At 38.2% G+C, this 15,921-nt stretch overlaps 1 protein-coding gene across 2 annotated transcripts in view; it reads right to left on the bottom strand.

The window, feature by feature from the left end:
* Positions 1-15,921, bottom strand: part of AFF2 (ALF transcription elongation factor 2) — a 342,722-nt gene that overhangs the window by 235,499 nt on the left and 91,302 nt on the right. For both annotated transcript variants that reach the window (XM_052673659.1, XM_052673658.1), the window contains exon 3: positions 11,736-12,626. In XM_052673659.1, coding sequence (XP_052529619.1) covers positions 11,736-12,566 — 831 coding nt within the window. In that variant the 5' untranslated portion in view covers positions 12,567-12,626. The remainder of the gene's footprint in view (positions 1-11,735; positions 12,627-15,921) is intronic.

Below are 15,921 nucleotides of genomic sequence, written 5' to 3'. Positions count from 1 at the left end.
ACTCCACCACCTCCCTGGGCAGCCTGTTCCCAGTGCTCCATCACCCTCACCTAAAGAAGTTCCTCTTCCCTTCTTGCACCAGTTGCCCCATGCTGCCTATGTGCTTGGGACATCTATGAAAGCATGCCCACCACACTCTAGTGCTGCAGGCTTGGTCTTCCTCAGGACCTCTCTTCCTCTCCCACTCTACCATTACAACAAAATGCCACGGATGATCCTTGAGAGTGCCAAGCAAATACTCCCTCCATTGTATACAGGTTTGCTATCACAAGGCAATTATGCTCAAGAAAGCATGTTATTAAGGGCATGCCACAGAGATAGCATCTTTTCTTTCTGCCTTTGGCTATTGACTTTAAACTTGGAAATCCCACCCGCTAAGTATTTCTGACAACACCAAACTCCAAGAGCAGTTTACAGTAAAGTCCTGTATTCTATTTCAATAGTTTAAAATCCCACTCACTGCAATCACATCATTACCCATCACGGAGGGCTGCATGTTAGATCATATAGAGTCAGGATCCCAACTTGGCCTTGTTAAAGGACAATAGTTACAACAGTTTGTCTGGGAACAGTATTTCCTACATTTGATACAAATAGCCTTTTCTTCAGCATCAGAGCTGTATGTCTTTTATTATAGCTATTTGTTCTTAAACAAACATATTTACTGTTCTAATGAAAGGGAAAATCCCTCAGTCCCTCTCCCTGTTTGTGTCTCTGTTCCCTTCTGTCCTGCAGTGACCTGACATGTGCCTCACCCTAGAAACTGAAATGCAGCCAAGAGTTGTGGAGAATTGTTCTGGGCTCCCACTACTGAAAGAACATGCTCATTCCTTATGGAAAATCTCCCACGCAAGACTGTAAAAAATCAGTTCCCTTTTAATGTGCTTAACTTATGAAAGTTACCTCCATCCCTCACAGACACATTCCCTTCTCCAAAACCCTGATTTCAGCTGTCCCTGTGGAGATGCAGCCAGTAGTGAGGAGAAAGCAGGTTCTTTTCTGACCATCTGCTCACACAGGTGTTTTCACTTCTTGAAGGCAAGCTATAGAGGTTCTCCATACTCATTCACCCTTTCTATAATACCGTCAATGTCTGTGTAACTTGTGCTGGGTCACCAGTCTTTGTGCTAGAGTATTAAGCTGTATCCTCATCTGTAAGAGGCATGGCACAATAGCTGATCTACAGAGATCTTCAGGGGAGAGGAGGTGAGGGAAGGGGCAGAGCGGTTAGTCTACCTTCCAAGCATGTTCTAGGCATCCCTGCAGAGCTTCTCTCCTTTCAGGTTCAAACTTAAGAAAAGAGACTGCTCCATAGAGTGAAGCAAAGAACCAGCTGGACAGTTGTTGATGTGTTTCCAAAGGTTGATCCTAAGCTAGAACAGTGTATTTTTTTTGAGTTGCTCACTCCAGGCTCTTGTAACTGAGGAGTCAATTGGTGAAACGATATTCCTGTTTTTTTGAAATCTGGTTGCTTATCTGAAGTCTCCATTATAGCTAGAATATTGGTTCTGAAAAGATGGGATAAGAAGCATGAGTAAGCAGGCCATCTCTCAAGAGTTCTGACATTTGGGATTAGAGACTGATGGGATGTAAAACACTGATAAAAACAGAAAAAAACCCCCACAGTATTATCAAAGTAAATACATTCGGTACATCAATATATATTAAAAACTGTAGCAAACAAGTTTCCTGATGAAATGCAGGTGCAGTTACATCTTAGTATAATGTGTTTACAAAAACTGCATTTGCAAATTTCAATTTTTCTTCTTCTCTGAAAAGCAGTAATTCTCCAAATCCCTGTTACATCCCCATTGCTACTCTCCCTAAGTCTTATTCAGACCGATCATTTATTGTCCCATATTGCTTTTTCTATTCACAATCAGAAAACCCTAGTTCTCATGTGGAATCTGTGTAAGCACAGCAATGACAACATAAGGGGGCAAAAGAGGTCTAATCTGGCTGTATTTTACCATCACCTCTGTTCCTTAGAGAAAGGTCTATTCCTTCATTTTCTATACCTAGAGTACAGCAAATCGGGTACTTTATGTTTCAAGGAACTGGCAAGAGCTGATTTATCACTGCACTGAAGGGAAGGAGCAGTAGCAGTTACAAGTACAGATTTTCTAGGATTTAAACATATTTCCTAATATTCACAGGCAGAAATTTTTTGAATGCAGCCCTACCTCCCTTGTAGTCTTCACAGTTACTAACTTTCTACCTGGTAGAAGAGGAAATAATTTATGACAGTGAACAAACGTCAGCCATTGGCACAGACAGTGCACACACCCTCACTGGCTTTTTGTTACTCCACAAAGCTTCATAGGAAACTTCAACAGTTTGCTTTCAGAAACACTGGTAAAGCTCTACATTCCCATACTGTGATCTGCAAATATGTGTGGTTCATGACAATGCAGTGTGTGGAACCATCCCATGACACCACATTAACCACTGACCTTTGTGATCATGGTATTGTGCAGTAAATTATAGATTTGCAAGGATCACTGCTTGGAACTAAAATTACTTTCTAATATTTCCCTAGCTAAATTTGTGCCATATTTCATCTCAATAAATAACCACATGTGTTGGTAAGAGGATGTTACGAATCGCTCTTACTTCCCAGTGCAAAATAAACTGTGCCACTTTACTTCACAAGGAAGCTGTATAAAGAAGCTACTCCTGATTCATATCATCATAGAATCCTCACAGCAGAGCTGCTCCAGCCCTCTGCTCATCTCAGTGCCCCTCTGGACCGGCTCCATGAGCTCCACATCCTTCCTGTGCTGGGGGCCCCAGGCCTGGATGCAGTGCTGCAGATGGGGTCTCACAAGAGCCAATAGAGGGGGACGATCACCTAGTTATGGGTGTTTTTTTTTTGCATTGAAAAGGATAACACCCCACAGATGCAGGCTGCTGCCCAGGATATACAGCCTTCAGGCAGCGCTAGCTTTAATAAATAAAATCCAAACCCTAACTCTTGCAAGTAACCTAAAGGTCTTTATAGTTGCCTACACTTACAAAGTGTACATAGCAGTGTTCTACAAATTATTTTAATTATTTAAGAAAGAATTATTTCAACATTTGTGTTTAAGAAACAGGCAAAAGTAAGTAGGTGCCTGGATGTTTACAAATAGCAGAACTAATTGCCAGCTTCGCTTGTGGATTTAAGTGTCACAGCTTGCAGCTCGCTGAAATACAACCCAGTGAGTTTACACATCTGGGGATATAACAATGGGAAATGATTCCAAGGAAGCGTGCAAAGGAAAGCAGAACATATTAACTGAAATATGTTTAGACTGGCAGCATGAATGGGCAATATCAATGGGGATTGAGGTGTACACCTATGGTGATTGACCCCTCTCAGATGTCTTTGCCAAACAAATCCAAACAAAAACAGATCCACCAGCCTGGAAAACTACTGAATCTGTGTTTCCCTACTTCTTCCTCCCTCTGATCCCAAAACCTTTTATTTGCACTCCCTGTTATTGTACAAATGGACACCCGAACAACCACAGACAAACTTAAAATCAGTATCTGCCTGCTTCACAAACTCCCTGCAATGTGTGTGCACCAAATCATTTCTGCCACCATGACTGAGGGAGATGAAACTTCAGGAAACCTCTTGGAGGCTTTTTTTGCTTATTGTGTTTTAATAGAACAGAGAGGCTGCACCCTCTGCTTCCTGCTGCCACAAAAGCAGAGGGAATGTCCCTGCCCCTGGGCCAGAATCACCAGATTGTCCTAGGGGCCCACTGGGAGATGGACAATGACAGATAGGAGATCAGCAGTGCTCCCACAGACAGCTTTGCCTATCTTACGTGTGCTAATTTAGGGTGAACATACCCATTTATCTGGCCTCGTTTGCATACTTAACTCAATTGATGCTATTTCTGCTGCCTCAAGACGCAGTGAGAGGGAATGGGGAAAAAAACTTTGCATTGACCCAGCAGCAATAAAGGCAAAAGTGAATTTTGCCTACTTGCAACAGGAGATCTATTGCTGGTATTTGCTACATCTTTGGGATTTTCAAAGGGGAAATTTTAAAACTTCCTTTGGCATGAGATGAAACTCAGCATTTTTAAACTGTTTTCTCTTAAATGAGGGAATGACTTAATGTTTCTTTTAAAATGGGAAATGACATCTCTCTGCCATTATTAAAGTCTGTTTTAGATTGTTTTACTTCACAATTTTTAAATGCACATTGCCACAGTATTTCATAGGGGTGCATTTACATCTACCTTCTTAAAACACAGTGTATTATGTTGCAATTAAAGGCCCACAGACTCAATCTGATATTTCTTCACTAATTAATTCCCAAACCAATATGCATTTTAGTGTTCTAAACCATTGCTAATTAACACATGGAAATATTTTAACATGGATTTTGATTAATTCCATTTAACAGTCTACCAGTGCTAAAACATATGTGGTGTGTCATTTCTTTCTTTTGAGGAAGGCATTGGCATTAAATCTTTCAATCTTTCTGGGCACCAAATGCTAATTTCAGGAAGATTAAATAACAGGCTGCAGCTAGAGTTTCCTTTCTTTACTTCCCAGAAAGTGAAATGAACATATTTATGTGGGAGGAATCTTTGCTGCACAAGCTAAAATGAAAAATCTTCCTTCCCCCCCGTTCCCCCAACATTGCTAATACACTAGCAATCACTTGCCAATTAAATAACTTTAACCCATATCTCCAGTTCATGGAAAGATGCCAAGCTATACTTTCAAATTTCTTTCACTCTTTTTTTTTTTTTTCCTAATTGAAATATCCCCATATGATGTTTTCACTTGCAGCTCCAAGTTTTTCCATACTTGAATCAGAGACAAGTAGCTTACAGTGTGGTGACTCTGGCCATAAAGCCAGAAATGCTCATATATGTCCCTCCTCTGATTTTCACACTTCAAAGGTGGGCTGTAAACATGGTTCACATGCTATTGTTTAATGGTTTCAAGTCTAGTATAATTCAGCATGTCAATGGACTTAGCATACAAAATACCCAGAGGTATGCATGCGGGTATCTTATGCATATAAAAGTAGAAGAATATAGAGTAGGAGGCTGCTTCCTTCTGGATCATGAGCTAATTGCTTGCATATTGCATACAGCTTTTCACAAGATGTACTTCAATGAACTTAAGAGCAGTTAAGCATTTTTGCTCTTAGGATTCCCACCAGAAAGCCAACCACACCTCAGAACTGTAGTTCCTCTTCCCCCCATGGTGAGCCCAGTTTCCATGTCCTCGCTTCAACCATCCATCTCTGCTTCCTTTTGAAGCTGAAGCGAATGCTCACTGTGCATTAAGATTTTGCTTGTAGTTCTTTCAAGCCTACCACTTCTCTGCTGTCTAGTAACATGCTTTTTCCTCATCTTTCTCTACTCTTCTTTTTACTTTTTGCCATATTCTTTGTAAGTCGTTACACAGCTCAACAATATGTGGTGCTATTCCTCCTCCATTATCTTTCAGTAGCTACGTCTGTCTCAAAAGCTATACCACGTCATCTGTAACACTGGTTTCTGTTTGGTTTCCTATTGCCTCTATAAAATCTAATCACACTTTTTGCACCATTTAGCTGCCTAGATTCCTGACATTTGCACAAGAGCATTCCAGTTGTTTTTTTACCAGTCAAGGCTTACCAGATGAAGCAAAGTCCAATTTTCTACTTGACTACCATTTTCATCATGATTAGAGATTCATCTCAGTCAGTATTTGTGCCCACTGATTTTCCTGTATTTCCTGTATGTCTCTTTTTATATATTTAACAAGTATGCACTGGATGTAATGTTTTCATCATATTCACTTAGTGAGTGATCCTGGGAGAAATTGTAGCTGTTAGCAAGAAATTCCTTGTTCAAGGAAATGAGGCTGTTCAGAGGCACCCCATTTTCAGTCCCAGTGAAGATTCATGACAGCAGCAGACTGTCTTGCCAGTGCTTAAAAATAAACAACAACCAAAAAGTGACTTCTGTGTTCTCCAACTGCTTAAAACATTAGCTTCTGTGCTCTCTATAAAGAAAGGAATGAAAGAATCTGTGAAAATAAAAAACAAAAACTCAAAAAGTGATTGGAAAGAGCGATGAATATGTACGCAGACTCTTTCCACTAGTTGTGTATTACTTTAAAGGTTAAAGTCAGATAAAATAATATTTAACTTAGCTCATGGTAAAGTTTACAAGTGGCCGTTTATTCTAGCACAGAAAGCCAAACGTCGGTACACAAAAATTTGCCAATCCTGTTTGCCATGAAAACATGTGCTGTTCCACTGAGGGCTGATCGCAGCCTGAGTGAAACCATACATCTAAAAACTCAAATTCCTTTTGTTTCATGAATGCTTTTTGTTTTACAGTTTGCAGTTGCAAAAGCACGTCGTGTTGCACAGAAGTATTAACAAATATGTGCAAAGGATCCAACTTTGTTACGCCTGCTGGACTGGTCTAAATTATGCTTAGTTGGTTGACAGCTACACAGGGTATCATGTATTTACAATGCAGATGGGTGAAGGTAAGAGGCTGAAAAATAAGCTCTGTCAACTTCAGGTCATTATGACAGTTCACATAAAGAAAATATTGCAATACTTGACGATGTTTCTGTATGGTTTGATATGTTTTCTGTAACTTAATGGGAGGAAGTAGAAAAGAGATGCATTTTCAGTTATTGAAAAGCAGTCATAGTGATCTGTACTTACTCCATGCTTTTTAAAACCAAAATTTGAAAAATACTCTTTGCAAAAAAGTAAATATCAGAATTCTTTTTTTTTTTTTTTTTTTTTTTACTGAGGACACACAAAGGGGGAAGAGAAGAGCATTGATTGTTTAAAGATTTCTGACTTCTGATAAATTAAGAAACTCATTAAATTAAACTGGCTATGAGTTTGACAAGTACCAACAAAGTGACTCTTTTAGCGGAGCAAGACACCTCAAGTCGTTAAATTATGCCTCTTCATCATTGCTCAAGCAAAACCAATTCTACTGGTGCTCTCACCAAAGTCTTTGAGGTCATTTTATTTTGTAAGATTTCATTTGAAACCATTTGAATACTAGTTTTTCTTTTAATTAAATTGGACCAATAAGGAGCCACTTATAAGCAGCTGCATTGGCATTGGGGAATATCAGAAAGGTTAAAAAAAATAAACAATTTTATAATCTTTCCTTCCCTGAATAAAATGTACACAGTCAGTTCTTTTAACCATACCTAATTATGAGAGATCTGTTCTGAAGGTTCTGAGATAAAGTGCAAAGTTCCCATTGGTCATGAAGCTTAAAAATCAGGCCCTAAATACACATAATTATTTTTCTATATTTGATTTAAAATTAGCAAGTTGTCCTCCCTCTATTCCTGCAAAACAGATTTCCCAGCAATTGTCCAAACAATCAGACAGTAGCCTTCGAGAGGCCACAATAAGAGGTCTTCAGTCGAGTGGTGTCATATGGTCTTCATTTAGAAGTATCACAAGAACATTACTTCTCACAGTATTTACAAATGAAAAACATATGTCCTTAACCTGTAATACTGCAAGAAATACTGCTCTTTGGGTTTGTTTTTGGCCTCAGATTTTTTGAAATAGGAACCAAGTGAAGGGATTTCAGCTTAATGTTTGATTCAATCCATTCTTCAGAGCTAAAAGGCTGGTGAATGGATAAAGCTCATATTTGAAAGAAGCAATTTGCCCACAAGCATAGTAATGCTCTGTAGTTGGCAACCAGAGAAGCATGTATATCAGAAGGGTGTGGGGATAGTTAATTAAAGACATCTACTTTCCATTTAATTAACGAAAAAAAAAAAAGGATATTAAACTGGCTCTGATTCCTATAAAGAGTTTTATAAGGAATATATGGGTCCCTTGCATTTAGTATTTAGGCTCAATCAATATGGTTATCTACCTGTCAATTTTTCCTCCTCTTTAATGCAGAAAGAGAGAAGTCTTTTTTACAGCCAGCTCAGAAAGTACTAAGCTAATCAATACATGCAGCGATAACAGAATGATTTGAAACATGTAACTGAAGCTTATCACTTCGCAATATACTGAGCCCATCAAAACACTTTTCTAGAAGTAAAGAGAAAACAAAGATTCTTCACTTTTTATTAATATGTAAGTAGTTGGTGACACAGATGTAGGCCTTTTGCATTTGTTCCTAACTGTATTTTTGGGGACATTTGGTATACCTGCATTTGTTACTCTGTAGGAATGTGAATCCAATTGCTCAGCGAGATTTAAAAACTCTGCCTAGAGAATCAAACATTCTCTCAGTTGCCCTTGATTTCCTGTCCCTTAACATTTATTGGAAATCTATGCACTGTTCAGGAGAACCATGCACAAGATTTTTCAGGAACACATCTGCTGTTCCCACAATCTGTATAACTCCTTACTCCAAACTCCCAGTAATTTGTGTTTCGAGCGCAAGCTGAAAAGTGGAGGCTCTCCTTTCAGCTGTTTCCTACTGAGTTAGTTGATTTGAAATAGTTTGTAAGCACTGGATTCCTAGATTAAAATGGTTAAAATATACATACATGTATCAAAATTCTGGATTCTAACATAGCAGAGATTATCAAAAGTTAGCAGGTCCCAAGCTTCTGCTTTTTTGAAGCAAGGCATGTAGGATTTAGCTGTGCAATTCTCCTCGACAGGCAAGTTACAATTGTCCACCATACAGTGGGTAGAATTCCACATGACACAAAAACTTTTTGTGGATAACCCAGGTTTGCTACAATTTACTTTTTTCAATGCAAGCTCAGAAGTAGCACTTGTATGCGTACAATGTATAGAATAATAAGAAAAGAACATGAAATAATGTTCATGGCTGGGTGCATAAGTGCTGCTGCCACTACATCCTGACCCAGTCTGGTAAGTCTGTGGGAACTTACCAAGAATCTTTACAAGCTCAGAATTCACTAAACCACAATCCACTGCATCGTGGAGACATGCCAGCAGTGAGGCATTAACAACTGTGTCCATTCCAAAGGAGCTGAAAGATGGATGGGTATATCTGAGGGCAGAATTGGGCCCAGCGAATGAGAAAAGATTCTTAGAGCAACACCTTGAGTGACACAAATTATGTTACAAAATTGATCACTTCCTTACATATGGCAGAAGGCTTCCAGGGCACTCAACATCCTATTCCATTAAGCTGTGATAAATGAGACATCACTTCCACATCACTCTGAATTCATTTTTTAAATGTACTTCAAATATTCGGTTACTTAACCCCCTCCTTAAGATATCAAAAACAGTCTTTTTCTTTCCTATCTGTTACAGATATTAATAGGTGTCCTTACTGTAGGACCATCACCTAGGAGTTTCATTTCTCCACTTTTTTGAGCAGGCAAAATTTTGAGAAAATCACTGAATGTTTGGTTTGCAGTCTCAATGTGCACACCTGGCATCTCAAAGAATGGATGCAGAGAGGTGGACATGAGAGCTACAAAATGATGGAGAAATATCCCCCCAGAAGCAACTCTCCTATGAAGATCACCACCACTATCTGGAACACTGTTAGGATGGAAACCCATGGAGCAGGAGCAGAATTGTTTCAAGCAGATCAGTACAGCTGGAGGTGGCTGGGGAAGGTTCATAAACTGATAAGTACCACCAAAGGATCATAAGCCTCCATATCAATTGTATAAATATTACAACAGAGCCACTCGCTGCAGTCATTCTGAAAAGGTTATGGGTTTCACAGGTGTGTGCTGTCAGTTCTGATTAAGCTTAAACTAAGCCAGTTATCTATAACGTTGGATTGGAACGAGTTTTATTGCTGAACGCAGGGTAAATCAAATTCAGGATACACATCTGTGGAAAAACACAGAGGGCTGAAGTTCACAGTCCTGACATAGGCAAAAAAAAAAAAAAAAAGCCAACACTCCAGACTCAAAGGAGATTTGCCTATTCATCAGTCTGCCTATCATCATGCGTTCTGCATCCGAAAGGAGGGTTATACTTCCCCTGAAAACAGCTTCAGGTCTTCTTTTGCTTTGCAAATCATGGTTCCTATTTTAAGACTATTATCTGCACTCATTTCTAAAGTGCCTGTATTTTACCGATTATTTGATAATAAATGAAATTAATTATACACCTGTACTCTTTGCTACACAGGACATGCACACTAAAGCATCTGTAGCAATAAACTCACAACTTCATTTTTCATCTCAGTGAGAAAAAGCTTTACGAAAACAACAATTTACACCAGAAATTCCTAGAGCTTCACAGTAAGACAGTTGGTGAAATCCAAAGCCCAAAAAGCACTGATAGCAAATCAGCTGATTTCAACAGTGCCAGGATTTCAGTAGAATATTAAAGAAAAAGAAATGTATTTTTAATAGCTGATACAAGTTGCAAAAGTCACATTCTATTCCCAAAAATACTCCATATTAATGCTGCACTTGAAAGTACGTCTATTGACTCACAGTGCTAATAGATGGCAAAAGTGAATAAATGTGTTTGCTTTTACAACATCATTATTTCCTTTGTATGCAATTATTTACTTGCCAAACAATGCTAGTGACAAATCGCAACAGACTATGAAGCCATCTACATCAGCAGATTTTTAACCTAAGGTAAAAATAAACAGAAACATCTGTAATCTTGTACAAAGCTGTGTTTATTAACAAATATATTTTCTAATAAAACACCATCTGCAAGCAACCCTCGCCTTCCATTTGATATAAATAGGCCTTTTACTGTTTTCAGATGCAGTTCCCAGAAAATGATTCCAAGCACTACTGCAAAACACATCAGTCTTTGTTGCTGCCTGGAATGTTAATAAATAACATCGAGTTTTTAAATGGTCAAACAAATTATTGGCTTGAAACGATTATTTCAATAGAAAAAGCTGACCTTTTGCAATAAAGTGTCTTAATGCATCACTCCTCATTCCTACTATAAAAATATTACCGAGCAGTGAAGTATATGCAGAAGACAAAAAAGTATGAAAGAGCAGCATTGCAATTCTGTTCCTACGTGCACCATAAACCTACCTTGCAGTAGTTACTGCTTTAGAGAAACTTGGAATAAAAGAAAAAATATACAGACTGTAAATAGTTCGATTGGTATCCTTATTCTACATCTGTGCTTGGAGTGGGCACAAATATGAACCAAATAAAATGTTCTTCACAGGAATATTGTATTGACCAGCAATACAAAATTCAGCAACTTAAACTGTTGGTAGCAAAGATGAGGATTGAATCTCAATATTAAGAGCTCTTCAACATGCACAAAAGCTTTAGTGTGACACATTTTCATAACCACTACTGAGAACTTCAGCCACATTAATTCCATTAAAAGTAATAGGAATTCAGCAAACTCTGCAAATAAACTCCTTACTGGTGGAACTATTCAGTAATACTGAAATTTTGATGCTGCCATTTTTCATTAAAGATCTTAAAAAGGTGATATTTATACCAAACTAGCTCCTACCTGAATAAGGAAACTAGTGAAAATTGTGCGTGAACTAAGATATCGGAGTTCTCTATTCAGAATCCCAGTTGCTGTAAAAGTATTAGATTCAACAGAGATCTAACATTCAAATCTGTGATTTTAAAACTTCAACTAATTGGGGCTACCACAACAAACTCTGCCAGAAGTTAGTCATACATTTTCCAAATAAATAAATAAATAAATAAACAAAAGAAGGAGTGTTTTAGAACATAATTCCAGGAGATGGAAATGCATATTTCCAAAGACAAATATTCAGTGCATAAATCACTCAAACAGTATTAGAGAAAAAATATTTTAAATGACTTACTTCACCAACAGGAGGAATATTAAGCTTTGGTACTTTATTCTTTGAACTAGGTGTGTTTACTTTTCCTTCCAACAGTGTTCCAAAGGACTGATTTCCATATCCACTCTCGATTTCTACGGGAGGTTTCAGTTCAGGTGAATCATTGGGTACCTGGTCCTGACCATCCATTGGCCTAACATATGCCGTAGGCTTTTGCTGGACCATGGTGCTTTTACAGTGAAGTCCTGGTGGGAAATTCTGGCTTGAAAGACCATTGTTTGCAGACAACAAAGATGTGGAAGGAAGTGGAGATCCAGGCCCATGACCTACAAACTCAAGCTCCGTGGGTGACTTTGAATGACTGTTTTCTTTGTAAGTATGTTCTCCAGCTGCTGACTTTGAATGAGTATGCCGCCTTGAATGTGAAGATGCTGCCATAGAATTTGCTTCCTCAGTTCCTCCACTTTTATGCTGCTCACTCTGACAATTATAGAGGTCTTCATACCTGCCCTGTGTCTGGTCATGGGAAGAGCTATGCTTTGTCCGACTCTGCTGACTACTGGATTGGCTTGGCTGGGCACCACTAGAGTTGTGACCACTGCGTGACCAGTCTGTCCTCGACTTCCTGTTGCTCTGGTGACCGTGTAACAAAACAGAATTAGATGACAGAGACGAAGGCGGAGGCATTGATGTTGATGAGTGGCCACTGATCTGATGAGAAGGGATCATCCTGTTTCTTTGTTCTGAGAAAAAGTTCTGTTCATTTTTGTCAATGGGCGTCTGTGGGACAGAATTCTTTGGGATTCCTACAAGATGGCTCTGATTGGAATGGTTAGTTAGCAGATCCTTCATCTCATCATAGTTTCCCAATGTGTTCTGGACACGGTTTGCAAGAGCGTCACCTTTATTTGTCTAGAATATAAACATAAATAAATAAATAAAGGAAAAGAGTGAGTAAATTTTTAACTAGGAAGTTACTGCTTGGAATAGTTGACTTAGAAGATGGCAAATGTTAGCTGTTTAATGGTGTCATGCTGACATTTAATCTAATTTCAATTACATTTTACATATGTTATGTAAGAAGAATCTATCAGTAACTGTGTTCAAAGAATCTCTTCAAACAGGCTTGCATGAGTAACACTCGTATGCTGCTTCCCATTTTCTTAAATTTGTTCTCAGAGAAATGTTTAAATTACATCAGTTTATAGATGTTCTGAGGAAAACAGGCTGGTTTTATGTCATAGAAGTTGGTCTTGTACATTTCATATCTTACAAAATATGCAAATGCGCAGTTACTGACTACTCAGCATTTGAATTGCAATCATACTTTATTTAAACATGATATTGCAGTACCACCCCTTGACCCATAGTTCTGCCATAGATAGAAGCCAGATTGTCTTTAGCAGGCACACGGGCAAACTCTTCTTGTATAATGCCAATTACTTTTCCACGGAGTGTTCAGTTTGACCCAAGATATCTGATATCTGAGTCCAGAAAAGAAAAAGCTTGTAATAACTGAAATGCTATAACAGCTTCAAATAAAACATCAAAATGATTTTTTTTTACAGAAGAATATAAACAGGGATGACTGTCATGTTCTTAAGTATAAAGATTCTTCCCATTGATTATGAGCTGGTTGTATTTGTGAATTGTGCTTGGTTTTCTTCTTTAATTCCAGTAATTGTTAAATAAATACTGACTCATCTGTGTCACACCACCGTTGTACTTCCCTTTCTAAAGCATAAAATGCCCTTTGTTGTTTTTATTCTATTTTTCATTTATCCTTGTAAAAAGCAGGACAAATATGCTGGGTGCTATAATTAATATGCAGCTAATTTCCTCTGTCCACAGAGATCCAATGTACCAATCTTCTCACTGACCTTTATGTTCTCTTGAAATGACCAGCAGAGAACTAAAACATCCTATTCCCCATGCTTATTACTTAACAAGACTCAAAGGATAAAAGCAGAGCAAAGGTACAGCTCAAGCAGATGGTTAACTTCTACAGTTTGGAATTAAATTATGTCAGTGCAGTACATGTAAATAGTGTAAAGCAAAACTTCAGGGTATAGCTAACTATGCTTTTATTTACATTTGGTTTTCTATTCAATACATCAAATAATGTCTCAGTCCAAAGAGGCCTTAATGTTAGGTCATAAAGAATTTGTGGTTGGTTAGAGAGTTCCACTTAATTCCTCAAGCAGGGATCCTACCATGCTGCTGATCCAATCTTTCTCAAGTATTAAGATGAAGTCTGAGTGATGAAAAATTTCCACGCACGGATTCCTCCTGAAATGTCTGCTTATATTACCCACTGTTGAACTAGTCGGGAGATGAGGAGAGTACTGCAGAAAGATTTTTCTTTTAGTACATACTGCACATGCCATAAAAAATGTTGAAAAAGAAGATAATAAATGCAAATTTCCTTTTGCTCGTTCTCAGGGATTGTAACGTATATTACCACCGCACTGAGGCAGTGATTTAAAAATTAAGTGTTCAATGTATACATCTATATACATTTTTCCAGTGCTTCTCACAGTTAATAACCCCAGTTGTGAAGAACCACGAATCACTTTTATTCACTAAGTCCCTAGGTTGGTCATTTTAGTGGCAAAAATTATATTCTTGCTATGCCAAGAATAAGCTCTTTGTACACGAGCAGTCTCCTTCAGCCGAGTTGCACAATGAGCCATTTGGGCAGCAGCCAAAACCAGGCTCTCTCTGTTCAAGCCCCAAATTTAAAACAAGGAGATTCCATTGTGCTTAAGGGCCCAGCAGGAATTATGATGCGAAGTCTAAACACTTATATACTTGCTCTATTTCCTCCTTCCCCACCAAACTATTTAACTCCTTATGGGTTGGCACATGGAAAACAGCCAAGTAAGGAGAAAATCTTGCCCCCTAGATTTCACCTCTGGTTAAGCTAGACTTCCAGAGTGCACTTAGCTTATTATACAAAAAGTAAAAGAGAAAAGGGAAGGAGTGGAAGAGGGGGGAGAGAAGAAAGAGTACTGGAAACATATCATCACTGTAACTTCAATATTACAGCACATTAAATGGCTCTTGTCTCAGTCCTCATAGAGGGAATCAATATTTTAATTTGAAAATAGAGTTTTGCAATCATTTATGATTTGGAGGTTACTGATTATTTCAAGTTATTTTCCTTTAAAATTTCTATTATAATTTTGCTTAATATTAACAGTAGTCTATGTAAAATGTCCAAATACTGGGAATAAAAGACCCAATGCAAAACGTACTATTATCTGTACTCATTTTCTGACAGCATTAATAAAAATACTTATTTCTTGAAAAGCGTGAAGGTAATGAATGAAACATCCTTAGCATATTTTATGTGCACTAAAGCTCATATCCAATAACTAATGCAGTCAGCAGAAAGACTGTTACTTCTTTCAGTGTTTCTTGGACCAGACTGCAAAGTACGAGGACATAGTGAATGTAAGCAGCCATCCAGCTTACTGTGAAATAAAACTAGAACACACATAACTAACACTGTTCACATGCATTACATAACCTGACTGAGCTCACTGTTGTGTAGTGCAACGTACTACCTGCATTTAAGGAATACAGAGTACCATTAATGTTCGGGCTTTTTTTCATCAACAAATTCAGGGCCCTCATGAGAAATAGAGAATTCTTGACAAGCCTGGATATCAGCAAGATAAACATAAAATCTGGTCATAATTTCTGGTTGTTTTTTGTTACTTCCAGACTGGGGCCAATTTCTCCCTTCATATTCTGTGTAATTGGCTGATTTCTCAAAGGAGACCTCTGAACAGCTTATTTTCTGAACAGCGTGTTGAATCACAATTTTGCTGCTATCAAGGAAATGCATTTTCTGAGTATTCCAAGGCATAAATTACACGGCTTGTGACTTGTGGCTAGCAGCCTTCCTCCTCATTCTATGCTCTTACTAATTTAGGAAATGTACACCTTCATACATTCGCTTCTCCTGCTTTCAAAAACTGTTTGTAATAGAATCCCATTGGCACACTAATTTGCTAGCTAGCTATTGCATTATAGTTTTACAAAGAAAAGAACTAAAGTGCTCAAGCTTGTAGGCCCAATTAGCAAGGGTTTTATCACAATGAAACTTGAGGTTTCATAATTCTTTAGCTTTTTCATGTCAGGGTTAATCTAACCTCTGTAGATCAGAAGTTGAGATGTTTTGAGATCTGCTAACCCTGAG

Source organism: Tympanuchus pallidicinctus, unplaced genomic scaffold, assembly GCF_026119805.1.
Source record: "Tympanuchus pallidicinctus isolate F22 unplaced genomic scaffold, pur_lepc_1.0 scaffold13, whole genome shotgun sequence".
NCBI lineage: Eukaryota > Metazoa > Chordata > Aves > Galliformes > Phasianidae > Tympanuchus > Tympanuchus pallidicinctus.
The sequence above is the reverse complement of the archived record's forward strand: the minus strand, read 5'-3'. Positions and strand labels throughout refer to the sequence as shown.